General features: G+C 37.4%; 3 protein-coding genes across 4 annotated transcripts; all 3 read left to right on the top strand.

Moving 5' to 3' along the window:
- The first annotated feature begins 288 nt into the window (after positions 1 to 288).
- LOC148501745 (gamma-crystallin-3-like) lies at positions 289 to 3251 on the top strand. 2 transcript variants are annotated; one of them, XM_088449999.1, is made up of 4 exons: positions 289 to 364; positions 1568 to 1820; positions 2447 to 2450; positions 2974 to 3251. In XM_088449999.1, exons 1-4 carry the CDS (start codon positions 356 to 358, stop codon positions 3230 to 3232), a joined length of 525 nt encoding a protein of 174 aa, XP_088306125.1. In that variant the 5' UTR covers positions 289 to 355; the 3' UTR covers positions 3233 to 3251. The 2 variants fall into 2 exon arrangements, with proteins under 2 accessions (XP_088306125.1, XP_088306124.1); XM_088449998.1 differs by lacking the exon at positions 2447 to 2450 and having other exon boundaries at positions 1568 to 1810; positions 2957 to 3251.
- Positions 3252 to 12259: 9008 nt separating this feature from the next.
- Positions 12260 to 13691, top strand: LOC148501744 (gamma-crystallin 1-like). The gene is made up of 2 exons (XM_088449997.1): positions 12260 to 12461; positions 13416 to 13691. The coding sequence occupies exons 1-2, from the start codon at positions 12285 to 12287 to the stop codon at positions 13689 to 13691; spliced, it is 453 nt and encodes a 150-aa protein (XP_088306123.1). The 5' UTR covers positions 12260 to 12284.
- Positions 13692 to 20135: 6444 nt separating this feature from the next.
- On the top strand, positions 20136 to 21264 carry LOC148501743 (gamma-crystallin-3-like). Its single transcript, XM_088449996.1, has 3 exons — positions 20136 to 20180; positions 20406 to 20648; positions 20933 to 21264. Exons 1-3 carry the CDS (start codon positions 20172 to 20174, stop codon positions 21206 to 21208), a joined length of 528 nt encoding a protein of 175 aa, XP_088306122.1. The 5' UTR covers positions 20136 to 20171; the 3' UTR covers positions 21209 to 21264.
- The last annotated feature ends 209 nt before the right edge of the window (positions 21265 to 21473 follow it).

The following is a 21473-nucleotide window of genomic DNA, read 5'->3' as shown; positions in this document are numbered from 1 at the left end:
TTGGCATTTTGAGGCTAGGTGTATGAGGACAGCATTAAAAATTAAAAATACAATGAATAATCAATACAAAATACTGTTGTAGGTCAGGCATACACACACCCAATACCAATGTATAGAAGCTACTCTAACACTGTTACATAGTTTTTGCTTAAACAGCAGAATAACTGCTCAGAAAGTGTATATAGGATATTGGTCTAGGTAAAATACAAAACAACAATTGCCCCCAGTTCCTGAACAGTCTCTGACATAATAAAATGCACAGTGGCTATACATCCGCTTACATGTGCACTAATATATAAGCCTCCAGTCCCCCTGCTCTACCAGACAGTTAATGTGAACACATTCTGCTTTCTAAATGGGAAAGGTGAGATTTACAGTATATCGTATATTGCTACAAAAAATGTCAAATATAAATGTGTTTCAATAGTTATAGCTAAAATGTATATATTATTTTATTAAATGAATGTTCTTTAATGAGTTGTAAAATATATTTACATAATTTACTTTCATAATAATAACACAGACATTTCATTGTGTTAGGTTTCATTCCAAAATCAGTAGAACTAAATGTTGGTGACTGATCATTTTCTTGACACCGCTAAATGTGATATTTTATATAAAAAAAAATTCTTTTTTTTAATGCTTTTAATGTGATATACAGTAGGAACGTTAAGTGAAAAAATGGAAAACATGATGTTCGTTTCATAAACTATAAAACGCGATGGAATAAGTTGCCGCTATATTAATAAATGTTAATAGTAAAATTAAACATTTCATGCATATACTTTGTTACTGTGTTCTCTTATTTTGTCCTATAACAATTTGCTCATTGTTTAAGGAGATAATTTATTTAAAAAAAAAATTCAACTTTACTTAAGGTGGCCCAGATGCGTATTTGCAAGGCCATGTGCATGCAGATAGCTTTCAGTCATGCATGTGTCTGTGAGCTGTAGGACATGCTGTAAAACTTTACTGTGACAAGCAGCACCTTTGTGTTTCAAACAGTTAGTGATGTGCGGTCAGGTGAGACAGGTGAGACAGGTGAGACAGGTGAGGCAGGTGAGGCAGGTGAGCCAGGTGAGGCAGGTGAGGCAGAGCCTTTCATAGTTAGGTATGCTCCACAGTTTTTTCTATGAATATTATAAGAAAATGTTAAAGAAATATTATAAATATCTTCTTTGTATTATTCTCTTCATTTTTATAGTCAAATCTCTGGAGTAAATAGTGTATGGGAGGTGAGGCACTGCCTCCTCTGTGTACCTTTTGCACACATCCCTCACCAAATTTCCAGCACTATATACTGCTACACCATTGTATAATGCCCACATGTACCCTCAGGTTCATATATGTATCTGTAACTCTGACTCTGATACTAGCCAGTGCCTCCCCAGCCATTTACCTCACCGCACATACCTGCAAACAGTCAAGCATGTCATAGATTACACTCAGTCTTACATGAGCAAGATGTGGATCTTCGCTATCTAATGAATGAGCTAAAGAGAGATTTAAAAAATGACTGCAATGATAAATTGATTCAGAATAAATAATACATTTTATCTTTTTTCAGATCATCTTCTACGAAGACAAAAACTTCCAGGGCCGCTCCTATGAGTGTAGCTCTGAGTGCCCAGACATGTCCTCATACTTCAGGCGCTGTAACTCCATCCGTGTGGAAAGTGGAAACTGGATCCTGTATGAGCACCCTAACTACAGGGGGCACCAATATTTCCTGCACAGAGGGGAGTACCCCGACTTCCAGCAGTGGATGGGTTACAATGACTCCATTAAGTCCAGCCGTCTGGGTCCTCACGTAAGCCACAGTCTTAGCAATGGTAAAAATTAAGGTTTTTTTTTAAGTATTTATTCATTTTTTTAAAGATTTTTTTTTCATTTTATTTAATAGTACAGAGGAATAATAACAATGAGAAATAAATCTATCAACCAAAAACAAAAAGTAGAGTACAAAAGATATATCTCATTCATAGCGAAAACAAAAATAACCGTTGAAAATATGAAAAATGTTGAATAAAAAACATATTCATATATTGAAAAATATCAAAATTGTTAAATAACTTTACATAAAATGGAGGGGGAGGAAAAGGGGAGGGGGAACTTGGGTTAAATAGAAAAGATTGGATTTTTCAAGGAATTGAAATAACATAGCTCTAACCATTTCTATATGTATTAAGTAACATCTATGCTAGGGGTAAGGAATTAATACAAAAGATCCACAATGTTCCTCGATACAGGGCTGGTAGTATAGGAGTACATTTTTGGGCTTATGTAGAGTAAAACGAAGTTAATTGTTTTCTGGTGATAATTCGACATGTTAACATTGAGTAAAATTATATATTCTTTATACATCTTATTAAACAAGTATTACGGAGCAGAAATAACCCATATAGCTAGGAGGATTGAGAATGACTGTGTACCAGTTCTTTGCTAGATAAGTATGGCCTCTTAAAACAGCTAAAATGAAACAACATTGTATTAGCACCACAAAGGATACTAAGAAGAGAATGACAAGATGTAAATATACAAAACAAATGTAAATGTGAACAGGTAGTACAGTAAGTCACAATAAATCTCCTTAAAAGCCAACAAAAAAGTTGTACAAAGGAAAAACCTTGGTACAATAACATCTATATTCTAGATTTAGAAACACATTATCTCAGACCAACATAAGGTGTTTGTCTTTAGATTACTGGACTGATAATAATAAGAGAGGAAAAAAACATTGAAATAATTAGTAAAACGTAGAAACAGCAGATCTCTGTTGGATTATCTAAAAATTCCACTTACTGAGATGCATAATTATAGTTGTTAATTGTGTTTCCCCTTTTATAAAGCTTTCACATATTAAGAGATACTTTTATCATATTAAGGATGTGTTAAATAATTACATGCGACTCTTTCTCACATTGTGAACCGTTTGATTTATCTTTTGATAAAACAGCACCAGGGTTCATTCAGAATCAACGTCTATGAGAGAGAGAACTTCCGAGGTCAGATGATGGAGTTCACAGAAGATTGTCCCAATGTCTACGAGAGATTCCGCTTCCAAGATATTCACTCTACCCATGTACATGATGGATACTGGATGTTCTATGAGGAGCCCAACTACCGGGGACGTCAGTACTACCTGAGACCTGGAGAGTACCGGAGATACACTGACTGGGGAGCCACTAGCCCCAGAATTGGCTCCTTCCGACGTGTCCACCATTTCTATTAAATAAATGGATAAACTATCATTCACTCCTGTGGTTTAATACAGTTTCCATAACAAGCAAACTCATAGTTTTATTTGTATTGCAGTTAGCTGTTCCTATAGTTCTATAAAAAGTTGATAAATATGTCTGTTAGTAAATTTAAAAGGCAACGACACACAAAATGAAAGTGTCTCAATTAATTTATAAGGTGCTAGAAATGGAAGAATTAACTAAAAACAAAATGCAAGCAAGAAATCCAAAACCAAAACTGAATCCGAACCAAAACACTTGAGGGTGGTTATGCCAAAATCTAAACCAAAACATGGGGCGCCACGCAAATCTCTAGTTTTTAACCTGAGAGCTAACTTAACAAGAGGTACCAAAAAAGCCTCCAAAGTGGACAATTCAAAAGCCAGCCCTCCCTGCCATCCACTGACCCAGACATGTCTAAGACTTCTGCATTTTATGCAGACACATTTGTGTGTTACAGTACTGGTGTGTGTTAAGATATGTTAGTGCTGAAATTGGAGAAACCTTTAAGGGTTTTACAGCTATGACTTAAATACCAATTGTGAACTGCTTCTTAATTAAAAAAAATATAATAAAATAATTGAAATAAATTGGTTTCAAAATGCGTTTACATTTCAGAATATTCATTACATTTTGGATCACATAGCCCCTAGAGTTAGTCAAATGGCAGGAAGATTGGCAACAAGCAGCAAATAGCAGATATTAAATACTTGTTATAAGACCACGACATTATGGGATAAATTTACTATAGGTCGATTTAGATTGATTGAATTAAATCTAATTTGATCAACATCGGCAGGTTTTCTGACTGCAAAATCAGCATATTTTTTACCAGTAGGATTTCAACGTCAATTGAAGTTGAAACCCTTCGGATGATAAATAGGCTGATTATGTTGTGAGAAAGCACATTAATGTTTATTGACTTAGATCATTTTAAAATTGATCTAAATCAACCTTTGGGAAATGTACCCTTATGTCTGACTGGATAATACAGAAGAGATAATCCTAGTATAAGTATATACAGTATATGAAGAAGGTATTTGGGGCACTTCTGGAGTGATAATTGAACACAATTATGTTATTCAGTAGGCACAGCATAGTTTCGGGCATACACAGGTGCTGATTCTGAGTTGGACGATTTTATGGCCGCTTATCACCTACGGCCGCAGCATCGCCATTTCTTTCATACGCTAATGCAACAATCCGCCAAAGTAAGTTGCAAATTTGTGCATCCGAAAGCACAAATCCATTCTTCTAGCGTCTGCAGAGGCAAACATTGTCATCAGTATTGGCACTTGTACCAGCCCCTTCAGAAACAGGCACCCCTTACCTGAACGCTCTGGATATTAAAAATACGCCCATGACACTCCCATGGTGCTCTCATCAGAAACAACTGCTCCATGCGCCTCGATACTTGCCACCCATTCGCTGCCCAGAAACGCCTACTTCTTGTTGTTCTCCATCGCGCAATAAGCTGCGCACATGCACCTACTTACGACTTTGGACACATCGTGGATTTCACATGCACACCATGTTTTGTTACACAACTCGAAATCGGGAGGCGCTTCCATTTTCGCAGATGCATCCAACTCAGAGTCACCACCATAGTCCTATATCAAGCCGATAAAATGGCAGAAATATTCAAAGGTTCATTTAGGTGTCAAAAACTGCTAAAATGACATAGCTATGATATCATAATGCTGACAAGATTGTACCTGCAATATGTATTATCATTATAGTAACTTCAAGCTCACATGGATAAATTAAAGAAAATATACATAATAAATTTACTTTATACAGTATGGATAATTTCAGTACAGTACAGTTCCAGCAGCGGAATGATCATCCAATATTTGCTTACCAGGTGCCTTCAGCTTGTGCTGAGGAACAGATACATACTAATATCATTGGCACACTGGCTTTAGAAAAGAGGACTAAGGACAACTTAACATTAATTTAATGTTTCAGCGCCTTTAATCGGCGCTTTCATCAGGAACATACAATATATATCAAACAATGACTAAACCATCTGCACACAACAAACGTCATGTAGACAAATTAGTGACTATTGTGCTGATAGACATAGATAAGCTATACTGGGCCTGGTACAGAGATGAACATGATGTCAATGATCACATAGTTGAGAGATTTTTTTGCTACTGTGCATGCACTAAAATCCCCCCAAAAAACTCCTACGTCGCTTACGTTACTCAAGTGTACACCTAAAGGAGCTGTCGAGATCGAGATGTACGCTATCAGAAATGTCTGGGGAAAATGCTCGGCATTCCTGGGCGGTGGCTGGGAGGCGCACACAGATATACCATCTTATGGGCGTATTATGGGAGTGTCGCAGGTGGTTGTGTACACAGATGATGCTCAACAGCTTACCTACTGTAGGAGTCCATTCACTGGCAGAGAAAGATACAATGGTGCAACCGATAGTCTAAAGATTGGTAATTCAGAGGCTATGGATGATGACAGTGGGCATCTCAGTCCTTGCACATTCAGACCCAGGGAAGGACTTTGTAGCAGCATTTGCATAGTCGCATGTGGGCGGCCATTAAAGGATGCAGCTGCGGCTGTCTCTCCATCCGCCTCTGAATCAGTCCTAATGTGGGGATACCTATAGAAGCAAGAATAAACACTTACAGGCAGGGAGAGTCACTGTCTATGGAACGAAGAACTTTGAAATAGAATTACATCAGCAGCAAATATCATAATGGCGATTGCTCTCATAGGGATCTCTCCGAGCGATTGGTTATTCCTGAATGGTTCTTATACACTTTATTTTATTTTAGCATTGTCTCACTTGCTGTAATTCAGGTATTTTAATTTTGACTAAAGAAATAAGTACATAGTTGGTAAAATGTGCCCCTCTGTCCATTGGCATATGGAGGGGGTTCGTGTGGTGCACCTTGCCCTGGGCACCATCTGATAGGCCCGGCAGAAGATGGCACTGAAAGCCTGGGCAACGTCCCAGCACTGGAAGCCCTGTAATCAGGTGAGATGTGTTCCCGGCAGGACTCAACTCACCAGACTGTTACCAAAGGCAGGTGACATTTGGCGCCGGCCACAAGTTGGGTGCAGCTTACGGACCAGCATCCATTGAAAAGCAGCGGCCATTTGAATTTGGCAGTGGCCTCAAGCCAATTATGGCTTAGGGACTGGCAGCCAAAAGAAAGTGGCTGCAGCGAGCCAATCACAGCTCGTTGCATCATGGCTGGCTCCACACGCGGTGTCTGACATCAGACGCCCCTGGGCGGAAGAGTCACTTTGGCAACCGGCAGAGGACGAAGACATCATGTGAAGAGCACTGGCAGCTGCAGAAGAGGCTGGAAGATGCTGGGCTCAAGAGAGAAGAACCCCAGGAGCGGTGCCACTGGCCAAGACGGGCCAATGGCAAAAGAATGTGGCTGAGGTGCGGAGAGTGCCGCAGTGGTGAAAAAGTAAAAGAGCTAATGAGGCTACACACTGCAGCCTCTCCCACCAGACAGGTAGGCCCTCTATGAGGCCTTCCCACCATTAATCCCTTGGGGGTAATCAGGCCTTAGGACTGTGGCACTCCTAGGCAGGCATTAGGTTAATGCTCCTGCAGCTATATGGTGAATAAGCCCAGGTCACATAAATTGAGAAGGGGGGCACTGTTTATTCCAGCTTGCCCTGGGCACCAAACCCCTTAGTTGTGCCCTTGCCCCGGCCCCTGCAGTGTGGATGTAAGGGAAAGCAAATCAAGGGGTGCAATAATCTCTAATTTACCCCATGTAGGTTAGTAAAGTCACATCAGGAAATGTTAGGTAAAGTTTTTTTTTATCTAACTACCTGTGAGCCTAACAGGCATGAACTCCAGAACACCTGTATGTTAAAGATCAGAAGTCAAATCCCTTTACCATTTCCAACACACGCAGTCAGGCGGCCACGGCAGTCTTTTAGTAGCCAGGATGCCGGCTATATGTCGGGCAATGCAGCTGCTTCCATTTGTTTTAATTAAGGGCTGGTCTAATGGTGCAGCTCCCTGTAAAAAGGCAGCCTGTTACAAGTGTATTCCTGTGAGAACTGAATGTGATGAATCCCAAGTAGTGCAACGCCTTGAGGATAATACAATAGATAGTTTTAATCTCTGTTGAAAATAATAACATAAAATCACGTAAGTAGTGGTCAGCTGGATATAACCATCAGATAAATATTTTGCTTCGTTACTTCTGGGTCACACATAATGTAATATAGCTGTTTAGTCACAAGTAGACTGATCCTGACAATATGAAGATTATATATAGTAAGTGTCTATGATAGTGTATGTGTGTTGGATCAAGGCCCTGATTCGGAGCCGGATGCTCTGACAGAGCGCTCGCTTTTAATCAGGGCCAGGCTATTTTTTTTTTTAGAACAACCTCCTGGCCGCTCGCATAGCTGTGGGTGACCACCCACAGCTATAGCGAGCGGCCAGGAAGATGGTCACGATGGTCAAGACCATCGGGCTTGCAACGGGACCCTTGTGGTAGGGTCTCGTTGCCGCAAGCCCCAGAGAGATTTCGGCTCTAACAGAGCCGAAATCTCTCCCACTGACATCACTCGTGACGTCAGTGGGGCTGCCCCCAAACGGAGGCATTCACATGGGAACGCCTCCGTTTGGGCAGCCACTCCCCCAGCCCGCCCCCCAAAGGGGGCGAGCTGTCACTCAACATCGACAGCTCACCCCCTTTGTTGTGAGACCTGGAGCGACGGAGTGCCCGTCGCTATCCGGGCCTCGGGCATGCGCACGACGGAGCCGACTCCGTCGTGCGCATGTGCACTGGCCCACTATCGACCCGGTTGCGAACGCACAGCGCTTGTGACCGGGTCTGAATCAGGCCCAAAATCCCTTATAGAAATGTGAGCTATGCAATACAGAAATGTCCATACATCTGTCAGGGGGTAAACCGATTGTGGCTGATGACCCCTAAAGCAAGTTCAGTTCTGTTAATGATACTCATGGGCTCGGACCTTGTAATTGTGTGTAATATAAAAAAAAAAATTATTTCTCTACAATGAATATATATCGGCTTTGCCGAATTTAATTAGTCAGTCAATGGGAAGAGGCTCCGTATTCAACCACAGTTACTTCCTCTGATAAAATGTAACAATGGAGTTCCAGTGTATCTCACAAGTGTTTTTTCTTGTTCGGGACCACACTTTTTATGTCCCTAAGGAGCTCATGTCAATACAGAAGAGGCTACAGTTAGCTATCATCATGGCTGTCGGTGTCCACTCTGCTGGTCTCCCTGCTGTAGTAGCACCAGCTCTGCCTGCCATAGCCTAGTGTCAGCATCAGCATTTTGGTTGGACTCATATTTATTCAGCAGGTGGATATTACATAGCACGCTGTCCCAGGCCTAGGGAGACTACAGTTGAGAGGTCACAACATTCTGCTCATATTGCACAATAATAATTTAGGATTTACATATTCCATATAAATTAGGGTATTCATAATTTATTATTTTTATGTTATAACTCTGTTACTTTGGGCCAAATTATTTAAAATTATTTTTTTATACCAAGTGATGGATGTTGGTGCTATGGAGCTCTGTGGCATTGGTGGCAGCATGGGGGCAGCACATGTGTGAGGCTGGGAAAGATAAATTCATTTTATTTGTACATGACTGTTCATCTTCAGTAATTAGCAACATACAGAACATCGTAAGTCAGTAAAATTCTTCTTTCACATGGCTTATCCTGGATACATTCACTCCTTTATATTGACAATTATCTTTATATGTGTTGCCTGCTTTGCCATTGGGCATTTCTTGGGCTCACCCTGTCCTCTCCTCCTACCCGCCCCTTCCTTCCCCATTTGTCAGCATTGATCTGTATTACCATAGGCTATAAATTACAAACACTTTATTATATTTGATGTGTTTGATTCTGATGTCTGTGGTTGATCACAACGCTCCACTTGTGCACAATTGTGATTAACCAGCTTCAATAACATAAAGGCATGTGCCATTAGAATATACAGCATGCTAGAAAATCCTCATACAGATGTGTCCTCATACGCTGTGGCTCAAGCCCTGGCGTACAACCTCCCTTGACACGCCAAGTCCCGGGCGTCTTGGCTGTGCTGAGTATTTTTCTGACATAAATGTGCATCTTATTCGCATAAATACAAAACTGGGAGCTACAAAACTACATTACTAGATTACTCTGATCAATTTGATGTGCGCCATTTGTACACCTGTGTGCGACTGATTATGAATCTGTATAAGAAGGGCTCAGATGCAGCAGACATGGCTTTTTCTTATGCCAAGTTCCTTTGTATTTTATCTGTGGGGCAGCACAGACAGTGTAGTGGTTAGCATTACTGCCTCACAGCACTGAGGTCATGGGTTCGATTCCCACCACAGCCCTACCTGTGAGGAGTTTGTATATTCCCCCTGTGCTTGCGTGGGTTTCCTCTGGGTACTCCGGTTTCCTCCCACACTCCAAAAATATACTGGTAGGTTAATTGGCTCCCAACACAAAATTAACCCTAGTGTGTATGTGTGTGCGCATGTGATAGGGAATATATAGTGTAAGCTCCACTGGGGCAGGGACTGATGTGAATGGCCAAATATTCTCTGTAAAGCACTGCGGAATATGTGTGCGCTATATTAATAACTGGTAATAAATAATCTGTGACTTTGTACGTGTTTAACACTATTTCCTGTGCAGTTAAAGTCACAGCCCGGCATCTATAGTACACAAATACGGTACACTGCTCCCCTCGGAACGTCTCAGTCACGTCTGGCATCTTGTGCCCTATGGCGTATAAATGCTGTGTTTGTGAGGACACATCTGTACATCATAGGTGCAGCACCGATACCACACCAATGTCGACTTCAACTGCCCTTTTAAAGCGCCCTGTCCTTTTTTGAAATTTTATTATCAAAACTACGAAGCAAGAAAAGTAAAATAGTTGTCTCAATAAGTTTATGATTAATAAAAAAATACATTTTAACATTTCACGTTCTTCTTTAAATGTTATTATTTGAAATCCTGTGGCAGCATTGGAAATTCCCCCGCTTAGTAATATACCCCCTAATCTTCTAAACTATGAGTCAAGTGAAGGGGAAAAGCACCTTTTTGTTTTCTACAATACCATGAGCCAGACACATATACTGTTTATGTTCTATAATGACCAGTTAAATAGAGAACTTTACTGTAAGGAAACACCTACCAGTACAGATCTACAGACTGACCGTGCTGTAGTGCAATAGAGCAGGTTTGTATGGTTTAAGAGAAAAAAAAAATGTTTACTTTGATTATCATGTATCAATACTAATGACACGTCTGCAGTACATCCTTATGCTAACTGACAAAAAGTCAATATAAAAAAGCTGTTCTAAGTCTCATATACACATCCAGAACCTATCTATAGAAGATACTCCTACACTGTGAAATACTTTTTGCTTCAACTGCAGAAAATTGTTCAGAAAGTGCATTTAGGATACTGGGTCTACATAAAACACAAAAGCAAGAGTTGCCCACAATTCCTGAACAGTTCCTAACATACAAAAACCACAATAGCTATACATTCTGCTTACAGGTGTATTGTCATCATTAGTTCTAATGTATAGAGAAACTGACATATATAAAGCTCCAATTTCCAGCTCTAAGAGACAGTTACTGTGAACACATACAGCTTCCAACATGGGGAAAGTAAGAGTCACAAAAAAATGTAATTACATATTTTATAGCTATAAAAACTATTAAAATAAAAAAGTGTTTTATTAGTTTGTCTGGATATAAAAATATAATTCTACGAAAAAAAAGTTCTTCAAAGAGTTGGAAAAGGCATTAAAATAATTGAATTTTATAGTTTTATCACAGACATTTCATCGTGTTACTTTTAAGGGAATATAGCTATAATACCAACAATCGGGATTCCGGCACTTAGAATGCTGGCACCGGAAATCCGACACCTTTCAGAGTCCTGACGCTGGCATCCTTATGGTAAGTAGTGGGGTTAGGTGGAGGGTTAAGGGTTAGGGTTAGGCACTATGGGGAGGGTTAGGGACTATGGGGGGGAGGGTTAGGCACTAGGGGGAGGGTTAAGGACTAGGGGTGGTTAGAGTTAGGCACTAGGGGGAGGGTTAGGGACTAGGGGTGGTTAGGGTTAGGCACTAGGGGGAGGGTTAGGCACTAGGGGTGGTTAGGATTAGGCACTAGGGGGAGGGTTAAGAACTAGGGGTGGTTAGGGATAGGCACTAGGGGAGGGTTAGGAACTAGGGGGGAGGGTTAGGGACTAGGGGTGGTTAGGGTTAGGCACTAGGGTGAGGGTTAGGGACTGGGGGGGAGGGTTAGGGTTAGGCACTAGGGTGAGGGTTAGGGACTAGGGGGGGAGGGTTAGGGTTAGGCTGCAGGGAGAGGTTAGGTTTAGGCAGTGGGGAGGGAGGGTTAGGGGAAGTGGGAGAGTTATGAAACTTACAGACAGGTGTCAGTATCCTAACCTTGTTGGGATACTGACGTCAGAATTCTGACTGCTGGGTTCCTGAGCGCCACATCCCGTACCCAACCTCTTTTATATATAGAATCGTTCCAACTACTCATGTTTATGTCCTCCATCATCATATTTTTCATGCTATTGTGATGGGCAAATAATTTGTTACTGTTCCTCTTATTTTGTTCAATAAGAATTTGTTCATTTTATAGGGATTAAAGTGTAAATCTTATTAGTGACTTAAAAAGTGGAAATCTATTCAGTGAGAAAGCTGCTAATTTGTGTATTTGGAGGGGTGGGTGCATAAAAATGGCTCAGTCACCTAATCTCTCAGTCCAGAGTCTGTCCATGAGCTATTGGACATAAAATAAATAGTCTGAAATGCCAAAGATCGCACTCGGTCACACAGGAGAAAGAAGTGGATGTTTACTGTATATAGCGAAGTGGGTTAAAGTGAAAATAAATATAAATAAAAAAACCTCCAACAATAAATTGATTAATTATCAATAATAAATAAAAACTTTTGCAGATCATCTTCTACGAGGACAGGAACTTCCAGGGCCGCTCCTACGAGTGTAGCTCTGTGCCCAGACATGTCCTCATACTTCAGGTGCTGTAACTCCATCCGTGTGGAAAGTGGAAACTGGATCCTGTATGAGCACCCTAACTACAGGGGGCACCAGTACTTCCTGCACAGAGGGGAGTACCCTGACTTCCAGCAGTGGATGGGTCACAATGACTCCATTATGTCCTGCCGCCTGAGCCCCCAGGTAAGCAACAGCACGAGCAACAGTTTTATTTAGTTTTTAAGTATAGTGAAGAAGGTTCATCTTCAATACATTGTCCTATGTAATATATTTGCATTGGGGCAAAAAAGATTAGAAATAACAGTAGAGCTAGAAGGGTTGGGAATATCTCTAGCTCAATTTTTTTTTTTGCTAGATAATATTTGCAAGTCACAAAATCAACAAAAACAGATAACGTGAAATATATAATATATATTGTATCCGTGCTGCTTAGGACACAAAACTTAAAGAGATTGACAAGATGCATAAAAATTTTAATATGAAGGTATAACTCATTACACTTGAAATAGGAAATGTATACAGTATTGTATCTACAAATAAGAAACATAATCAGGATTAGAGATGTGCGCTAACCTCCATGTTATGGTTTTGGTTCTGGATTCATCTTCATGTTTTGGATCTGGGTTTTAAAAAAAAAAAATTAATATAAAGTGTTTAAAAACAGCTAAAATCATGACATTTTTGCAATCCAAAACCTGAAATTCAGATTTCAAATCTGAATTCCAAACAGTGGAAAGATCCGAACCACAACTCGGATCGGTCCAGATGTCCTCAGGAGATCAGATCCGCGACTCACATCTGTCCTGATTCATTTCTGGAGACCCGAACTGCACATCTTTAATTATAATACATTAATATTTTAAATATAGAATAAAATTGTCTCAGGCTAACATTATTTTGAGTGATAGAACACTATTAGACTCCATAAAAATAAGAAACAGTAGATCTCTGTGTAAGTGTATCAAGAATCCACTCACTGAGAAATATAATTATCGTTGTTGATTATGTTTCCCAGATTATAGTATAAAGCTTTCACATATTAAGAAACACATTCTTGTATTAACAATGTGTTAAATAATTACATGTGACCTCTTTCTCACATCAAGAACATTGCAATATGTCTTTCTTGTACAACAGCACCAGGGTTCATTCAGAATCAGTGTCTATGAGAGAGAAAACTTCCGAGGTCAGATGATGGAGTTCACAGAAGATTGTCCTCATGCCTATGAGAGATTCCGCAATAATGATATCCACTCTGCTCATGTACAAGACGGATACTGGATGTTCTATGAGGAGCCCAACTACCGGGGACGTCAGTTCTATCTCAGACCTGGTGAGTACCGGAGATACATTGACTGGGGAGCCACTAGCCCCAGAATTGGATCCTTCCGACGTGTCCAACATATGTATTAAGTAAAGAAAATTGTTAAACTATCATTCTTTTGTTGTTTAATAAAGATTTTGTTAAGCAAACTCATGTCTTTAGTTTTGTATCATTAGCAGTATTTTTTAATATCAGAAGGAATTTGATGAATAGGTTTCATATTTCTAGGCACTAATACTAAAAAATGGAAGTTGCTCAATCAATTTAAAATGACAGCAAGTACTAGAAAGGTATGGGTTATCAAGAACTAGTAAAAAATGTCATGTTATATATAAATAAAATACAGAGGTTTTTAGTTACACACTTTTTCAAATATCTGATGTCACCCAGGCACCTCATGATGCCGGTACTAATAAAGCTGACCTAAGACTAAGCATCAAAATGCCCTATATTAGGTCAAAAAGTGTTTTTACATTGAGAGCTAATGTACCAGGATATAAACCAAAAGCTGCTAACATGGTACTCTATGTACCAGCACTTACTGTAATCTATTGATCCCACACATGTCTAAGACTTCTGAATTGTTCTGAAAGCATGTAACACCAGGAGTAGGGCTTAAGGCAGGGGTCTTCAACCTTTGGCCCTCAGTTTTAGAATGCTGTTATATCAAAACTATGGCAAGGCATGCTGGGATGTGTAGTTCCACAGCAGCTGGAGGGCCAAAGGTTGAAGACCCCTGGCTTAAGGTGACAGAAGGCCAGTCTGTTAAATGATTTTTTTTTTTATTGCACCATTATACCTTTCAACCTTTCAACCAACTTAAGGGTGGCAAAGGATATGCAACAGATGCTTGAGACAAAAAGGTAACAGATAATTTCTAACACAAGTCCAGTGGAGTGGGTGCCTTGATTTTAGGAAATAATCTGGTACATTTCATACCTACACACAAGATCCAGTACCTATTAGTTTGCTATTATACTAGAGGTTTGTGAAGCTATTAGATATTTTTTAATCTATCCTGAAAACAAATCTACAGATTCTGATTCATTCCATAACATTATAACCTTTGTAGTTTTAAATGTAGTCAATCTGTATATACTAAAAGGCTCTTCCAGAAGGTTCTGTGTGTACTATCTGCCTGGTTTGCTTCTCAAGCAGACAAGGCAATTCTCACAATGTTTAATAGGAATAGGTGAAGAATCCAGGGACATTCCAGAAGGGTCCTTATAACCCCAAAGGCATCATGAGAATATCTGTACATGTTAACTATCTTTGCTTCTGTTAATTTACATGCTTGTGCTAAAGCAATAAGCTCAACCACTTGTGCTGAATGTGCAAGAGTCTATATCTTTAAGTCAAATGATCTATGGCTATTGCATACCCTGATGGAAGAGATCCATTTACAGTATATCTTTAAATGGGTATTGGTGAAAACTTTTGTTCAACTATTCATTAGAAATTTAGAAGCTGGATTTCCACCTCTCCATCCTCTTTCTGTCACTGTCCAGTATTGTTCATAGAAATCAATGTGGCAGCATTTAACACAATACGTTTTAGATTATAATTTTACTGGGGTCAGTGGGAGGATTTGCTGGTATCTAAGAGGTGAAGCAACTGTTGAACCTACAGAAACAAATAAACACATTATCCTTCAAGGAGTATACAATCTGTCAAGTTCATAATATTCCCTTTTATGATTAGTTGGATTAGTATACAATCCCTATTGTTATAATTATCCCCCAAAAAATGATGCTCTTTTCTTGGTGATACAGAGTGATAATTGTAGATAGTAGTTATGTAATTATTACTGCTTTGCAGTTGTTTCATCTTTAGTACAAACAGGCAATTGATATCCCTGTGTGGTATTGTTCCGATCTGTTTGAAACAGACATATTCTAACAATTATAATACATAGGGAAAAAGATCTACAGGATTTTTAAAATGTGGGCTTGCAATGTGTGCAAATATACACATCCTATTTCTAAATCCTTTATCAGCTACGATAATTAAAAATCTGCTCAAATGAAGTATACGTTTATGATTAACTGCATGACCACTTCAGTCATACAATATACTTATTAGAATGTTCTTGCAGCTTTTGTGTGGGAAATTAAACACCAACATACTGTAGACTCAGGAATCAGGAACATAAATTTATTAGAAGCATTCAAAATAAACACGAGAATCATTTAGAATCCTTTCCTCAGCATTTTTACCAAACATAAATTAAGTTCCAAATGTTTAACTTTTTTATAATGAGATCATGTTTTTATGTTGGTTTTATTGGTGTGTCTTATTGTATTATGATATTATCTTTATTTGAATATTGTCTATGGTCTGATTGTAACTGAATCACTAATCATCCATGCTGTATATCCATAATATAAATAAAAATATGGCTGTCATGATTTTAATATTAGAAGTTCCATAATATGGCTGCTGAAACAAATTTTTTTTAAAACTTTAAATCTAAATAATCTTTATAAATGTAGTACCTTATGCCTTGATTTATATATTAAGGTCATTCAAAGGTTCCTAAACTTATCAGTATTGGTCTTTCAAAAGAAATGGTTACTACAAAATAATGTACAGGGACTTTAAAAAGATGGCTGCCAACAAGAATTGTAAAAGTCTTAGTTTTAAATTACGTAAGGCGATCTATATATTTTATTTTATTTGTTTGAACATATATCTTTAGTGGATGGCTTACTCTTTAACTGCACATTGTAATTTTACACTAAGAAATGCGGCTTGGTAGCCATGACTAGTAATCAGATATGACATTAAGAATTTTTTTCCCTGGAATTTCATTTCTGTATTCAGGCACTTTATATACTTTTTAAATCATCACTACAATCACTTTAACTTTTTATTGGAGTAACACTATTGCTTTATTTATATTTATTTTATTTTTTGGGGATTTCTGTGAGGTCAAAGGAGGAATCCAGGATCACATAAGAGACAAAGAGATTAGCTGCACTTATATTTAATTCTGGTATGCTTGAATTATATTAGACAATTTGCTTTTATATTTGCTAAACTGCTCTTTGAATACTACATTAGAGAGTGCACATTTTATTTTCCCTACTTTAATTTTAGACATACAAGTGACTGAACATCAGTAATTTCTAAAAACAGTAGCCATTCGAACACAGGTGAGTGTACCGACCTGAGATTGGATTAAACAAACATTTTACACTTGTGAAATCCAATTTAAAAGATAACAACTTAAAAATGAATAGAGGCGCTTGTGACCAGCTGCTGATTTAAAATGTTTACTCAATTCAAAAAATCACAATAATACACAATCATAAATACACATAAAAATTGCCAATACTTCTAAATTATATTAATGACAATAACAATAGCATATGCTTATTCTAAAATAATAATTTTAAGTTCCTGGTCATCAACTGGAAATAACATGACCCCTTTAGATTAATGGAACCTGTTAAAATGTAAATTTATAGCAGCATTGAAGTTTGTTAATATAAGCAGGTTAATATTAGGAAGTATATTGCAGCAGATGGTTAGTAAACCGAGGGATTATAGATACCAACAACTGGTTATGGAGAAAGTTCATGCATATGTTAGTAAGAATCCTCTACCTTTAATTAAGGGAGCATATCTCCAGACAATCCGTGCATGGTGTATGTTATGAAATGTGCCAAAGTAATAATCCTGGCATTCAAAAGCCCACTCCAATTTAAAAGATAACAGCCTAGTGCCAGATACAATATATTCCAACCCAACTGGTGCAGAACTGCACACCTGTAAAGGGGTTTGCCAATCCACTCACAAATGCAGACAAAGAAAAAAGAACAGGTGGCACATGCACACTTAAGGGAATATATAACAATTTATTTTAAATATGAATTTCATTCGATTGAATAGTACACAATGAAGATATATATATATTTATATATATATATATATAAACTCAGATTATAAATATAAAAATATATATCATAAATCCAATAAAATTTCAGTACCAGTATAAAATATATATGAGAGTCCAAGCTCATAAAAGAAGATATGTTCCACACGTAATTAGTTATGTCAAATCGCAGTCCCTTACCAATATATGCTGGTAATTATCCAGTGATGTTAAAAAAAATTCACAATTATTGCAACTTCCTAAGTGTTCTGATGGTGTGAGCAAAAAAAAAATAGTATGGCTCAGCAGTGTGTACACAAGTCTCAGTCTGGATTCAGTCAAATAGGCACACAAACATGTTGTAGTTATGAGTTAATATGTAAATATTGAAATTACTGCGATTGTGTGAAACCTGGTTTTGCATTATCTTTGGTGTGCTCTGTACACCTTCCTATTTGGTACGCCTCTTTATAATTTTAACCATTATTTTAACATTTAAATGGTATTTCATTACAGATGGTCTTTTTCTGCCTTATGTACATTAGATGTGATTCCATAATTATCAATTGGGAGAGTTAGAAGACCAGGAAATAACCTCCACTGAGAAGAATTGGATAAACGGCTGCATCTATTAAAGAATAAAGCCACCTTTTACAGAGTTGTGGATATATCATTAAACATATTTTTAATTGAACAAAAGGATGAATTGGAATTAGTATAAGAGTATAAGACCTGAGAACATCTGAGTACCTATGAGAACATAAATCTCTATGGGAAAGGCGGTTGCTATAGGTGAAGACTTTGCTAGCCTGATTCTAGGAGTTTATGTGGACTGTTGGGTGTGCATAACACTTCCTGATAAATGTTTCATACAATAAAGCCAATGTGGTTCCAGTTGCCTGAGGAAGCAAATGTTGGCTCCATGAAATGTATAGTAGAAGTGAGAAAATACTTTGTTGTATTTGCACTTTTTTTGTAGACTTTTCAATGTATTATATATTTTGCTAATATTTTTAATGTATAATGACTGTTTCTTATTTGTAAAGATTGTACCTGTATTCTTGTTGCTGTTAATTGTTGTGCTTTTTATGGTTTTAAGAAGCAGTTTAAACAATCAACGCTCTTACTTCTCTAACAAACACTTTTTAAAAGACAGCTTTCAAACAACACACTAACATTTCTTGGACTTTATAAATGACAAAGAACAAAATTTAAATGGCTATTATTATTATTATTATTATTATTATTATTATTATTATTATTATTATTATTATTATTATTAATCTACACTATGCTGATGCCCCCTAAACATAACAGGAGATCCATAAAATAGTGTTTAAATCCATATATTATAGAAGATCTATTATCTCGGGTATCTCAGACAGAAAAGACTGAATGATGAAGAGTTTGAGGGTTAATTTAGCGCAATTACTGCGGAGTGCTCATGGTGACCTTATATTGCATCGTAGGCCTTGTAGTTTTATTTGCTTGTAATAACATACTGTATGTTAATGGTTTTTTTCAAGTGCTTCTCAATCCTCCATTCTATGCACTATGTAGCATGTCATTCTCTTTATTTAACAAGAATTGGATATATCATTATTACAATTTTCACATTATAGTAAATGATTTTAGCTGGATAAATAATGTGATGTGTACTTGCGCCTATGTACAGTATTTGGTACTTAGCAAAAAAAAAAATCAGAATAACTGAAATTTTGGAAATCTACAGCTACTGTCAAACTACACATCCCAGCATGCTCTAACAGCAAAACTGTGGCAAGACATAGTTCCACAGCAGCTGGTTTAAGCAATATTGCTGCACTTCAACTGTATTGACCCAGTTTCTCTCATAAAACATAATCCAACAAAAACAAAAATATAAATATATAATGTAACATGTAAAAAATTGGATTTAAAAAAAATTGTCAACATCCTCCACATAAGTATATCCAGTACTTAAAAATATAATCAAAAGCTAGCAGCTGGAAAATTTTGGGAAACTTTTGTCAGTGTTTCTGTTTCCCTTGTTATTGTTACTTGAGTTTCTACCCTTATATTGTTTCCTGTATTAACAATACATTAAAGCAAATACATGTAATTACTGCTATTGCGAGCAGTGAATTATTTGATTTTGTATTTCTTTACTTTCGCTGTAGAGGTAAATTCTGTGGATTTCTTTTCTGCATCATTATGTCAAGCTCCAATACAAGATGGTTTTACAGTACACAAGTTTTTAGTGCATTTATTCTGATTATTTATATAGAGGATATTACAAAATATTGTAGGCATAAATGTTGCACCATTTTGCTTACATTGAAAGTCATATGAATAATAATCTGATCATTGTTCGGATGGATTGTGAATAACATGCACTGGAAAATTAGAGAAGGTGTCTGAATTTTAGTTTTAACAAAACCTCAGTAAATGAATATTCTCTGTTCATAAAACACGTCATCGGGACCATTCATGTAGTTGTAGTTTAAAGTGCTGTTTAGCTTTGTACACAATGCTTTGGGATAAAAGCGGCAGCGAACATACAAGAATAATAGTTACATAGAATCACAGGTCATTATTCAACAAAACACAATAAGCTCCATGTTTTGCCGGCGAATGAAAACTGCAATATATAAGCCGCTCTTTCCTCATGTCATGAATGCACAGTTCATTGGAACACATCTAAGCTAACAACATGGGAAAGGTAAAATATAATTTTTATTATATATGTTTTTTCATTAAATTATAAAAAAAACAAAAACATTTATTTGCGATGTGAATTACAAATGGATATTTTTACTGTGAATTAAATTTGTTAATTTAACTAAACATTGATTTATCAAAAATAAAAACTGAGAACAATTTGTTTACTATAGAAATATTTTATGTATGTTATATAAATGTAAATGCTAAATATTTCCCTTCACAGATCATCTTCTACGAGGACAGGAACTTCCAGGGTCGCTCCTATGAGTGTAGCTCTGAGTGCCCAGACATGTCCTCATACTTCTGGCGCTGTAACTCCATCCGTGTGGAAAGTGGAAACTGGATCCTATATGAGCACCCTAACTACAGGGGGCACCAGTACTTCCTGCACAGAGGAGAGTATCCTGACTTCCAGCAGTGGATGGGTTACAATGACTCCATCCGTTCTTGTCACCTGAGCCCACAGGTAATTCTAAGTGCATATATATATATATATATATATATTTAAAATTCCTCCTAACATACAGCAAATGAATAAAGTTATATTTATGTACAATTAATGAATTGCACCTCCTGGGAAATCATCTCATCCATAATGCTGTAAATTAAAAAAAAAGTTCACAAAAATACTAATTACACCTGCAGAATACAGTACATTTATGTTGTGGTTTCCAATAGTTTAAATATAGGTATATTATTTTAAAAATATATACTGTAATGATACTAACATATTGAACATTTTTAACCCAGCACGAAGGTTCATTCAGAGTCAGGATCTATGATAAGGAAGACTTCCGAGGTCAGATGATGGAATTCACTGAAGATTGTCCTCATGTCTATGAGAGGTTCCGTCACAAAGACATCCACTCTGCCCATGTACAAGATGGATACTGGATGTTCTATGAGGAGCCCAACTACCGGGGACGTCAGTTCTATTTGAGACCTGGAGAGTACCGGAGATACACTGACTGGGGAGCCACTAGCCCCAGAGTTGGGTCGTTCAGACTTGTTCGCCATTTATATTAAAGCAGAAGTTAATGAAATTTTCCCTGTTGTTTAGTCAATTCAATAAATCATTTGAACAATCCACTTTTTGCATTCTATTTTAATTTATTTATTACAGTTACTTGATGCATTCTGGTTGTATTTTAATTATTGTTGTTGAAAGTTTATTATCAATGTTTTTCCTATGGAAATAGTAATTTCATTTACAGTATATGACAGTGTATATATGGCATACTGAAAAAATGTCCCTTCAAGGAGTATACAATATGTCTAGTTCATAGTATTC

This window comes from Taudactylus pleione, unplaced genomic scaffold (assembly GCF_031769625.1).
Source record: "Taudactylus pleione unplaced genomic scaffold, aTauple2 ptg000503l, whole genome shotgun sequence".
In the NCBI taxonomy this organism is placed as follows: domain Eukaryota; kingdom Metazoa; phylum Chordata; class Amphibia; order Anura; family Myobatrachidae; genus Taudactylus; species Taudactylus pleione.
The sequence above is the reverse complement of the archived record's forward strand: the minus strand, read 5'-3'. Positions and strand labels throughout refer to the sequence as shown.

What these genes read in the sequence shown, in the direction of transcription:
- LOC148501745 (XM_088449998.1), top strand. An exon ending in CCAGCCGTCTGGGTCCTCAC is followed by an intron (nt 1,811 to 2,956) that starts GTAAGCCACAGT and finishes TTGATAAAACAG; the next exon opens with CACCAGGGTTCATTCAGAAT.
- LOC148501744 (XM_088449997.1), top strand. Translation starts at nt 12,285, where the DNA reads ATGTCCTCATACTTCAGGTGCTGTAACTCCATCCGTGTGGAAAGTGGA. An exon ending in CCTGCCGCCTGAGCCCCCAG is followed by an intron (nt 12,462 to 13,415) that starts GTAAGCAACAGC and finishes CTTGTACAACAG; the next exon opens with CACCAGGGTTCATTCAGAAT.
- LOC148501743 (XM_088449996.1), top strand. An exon ending in CTTGTCACCTGAGCCCACAG is followed by an intron (nt 20,649 to 20,932) that starts GTAATTCTAAGT and finishes TTTTTAACCCAG; the next exon opens with CACGAAGGTTCATTCAGAGT.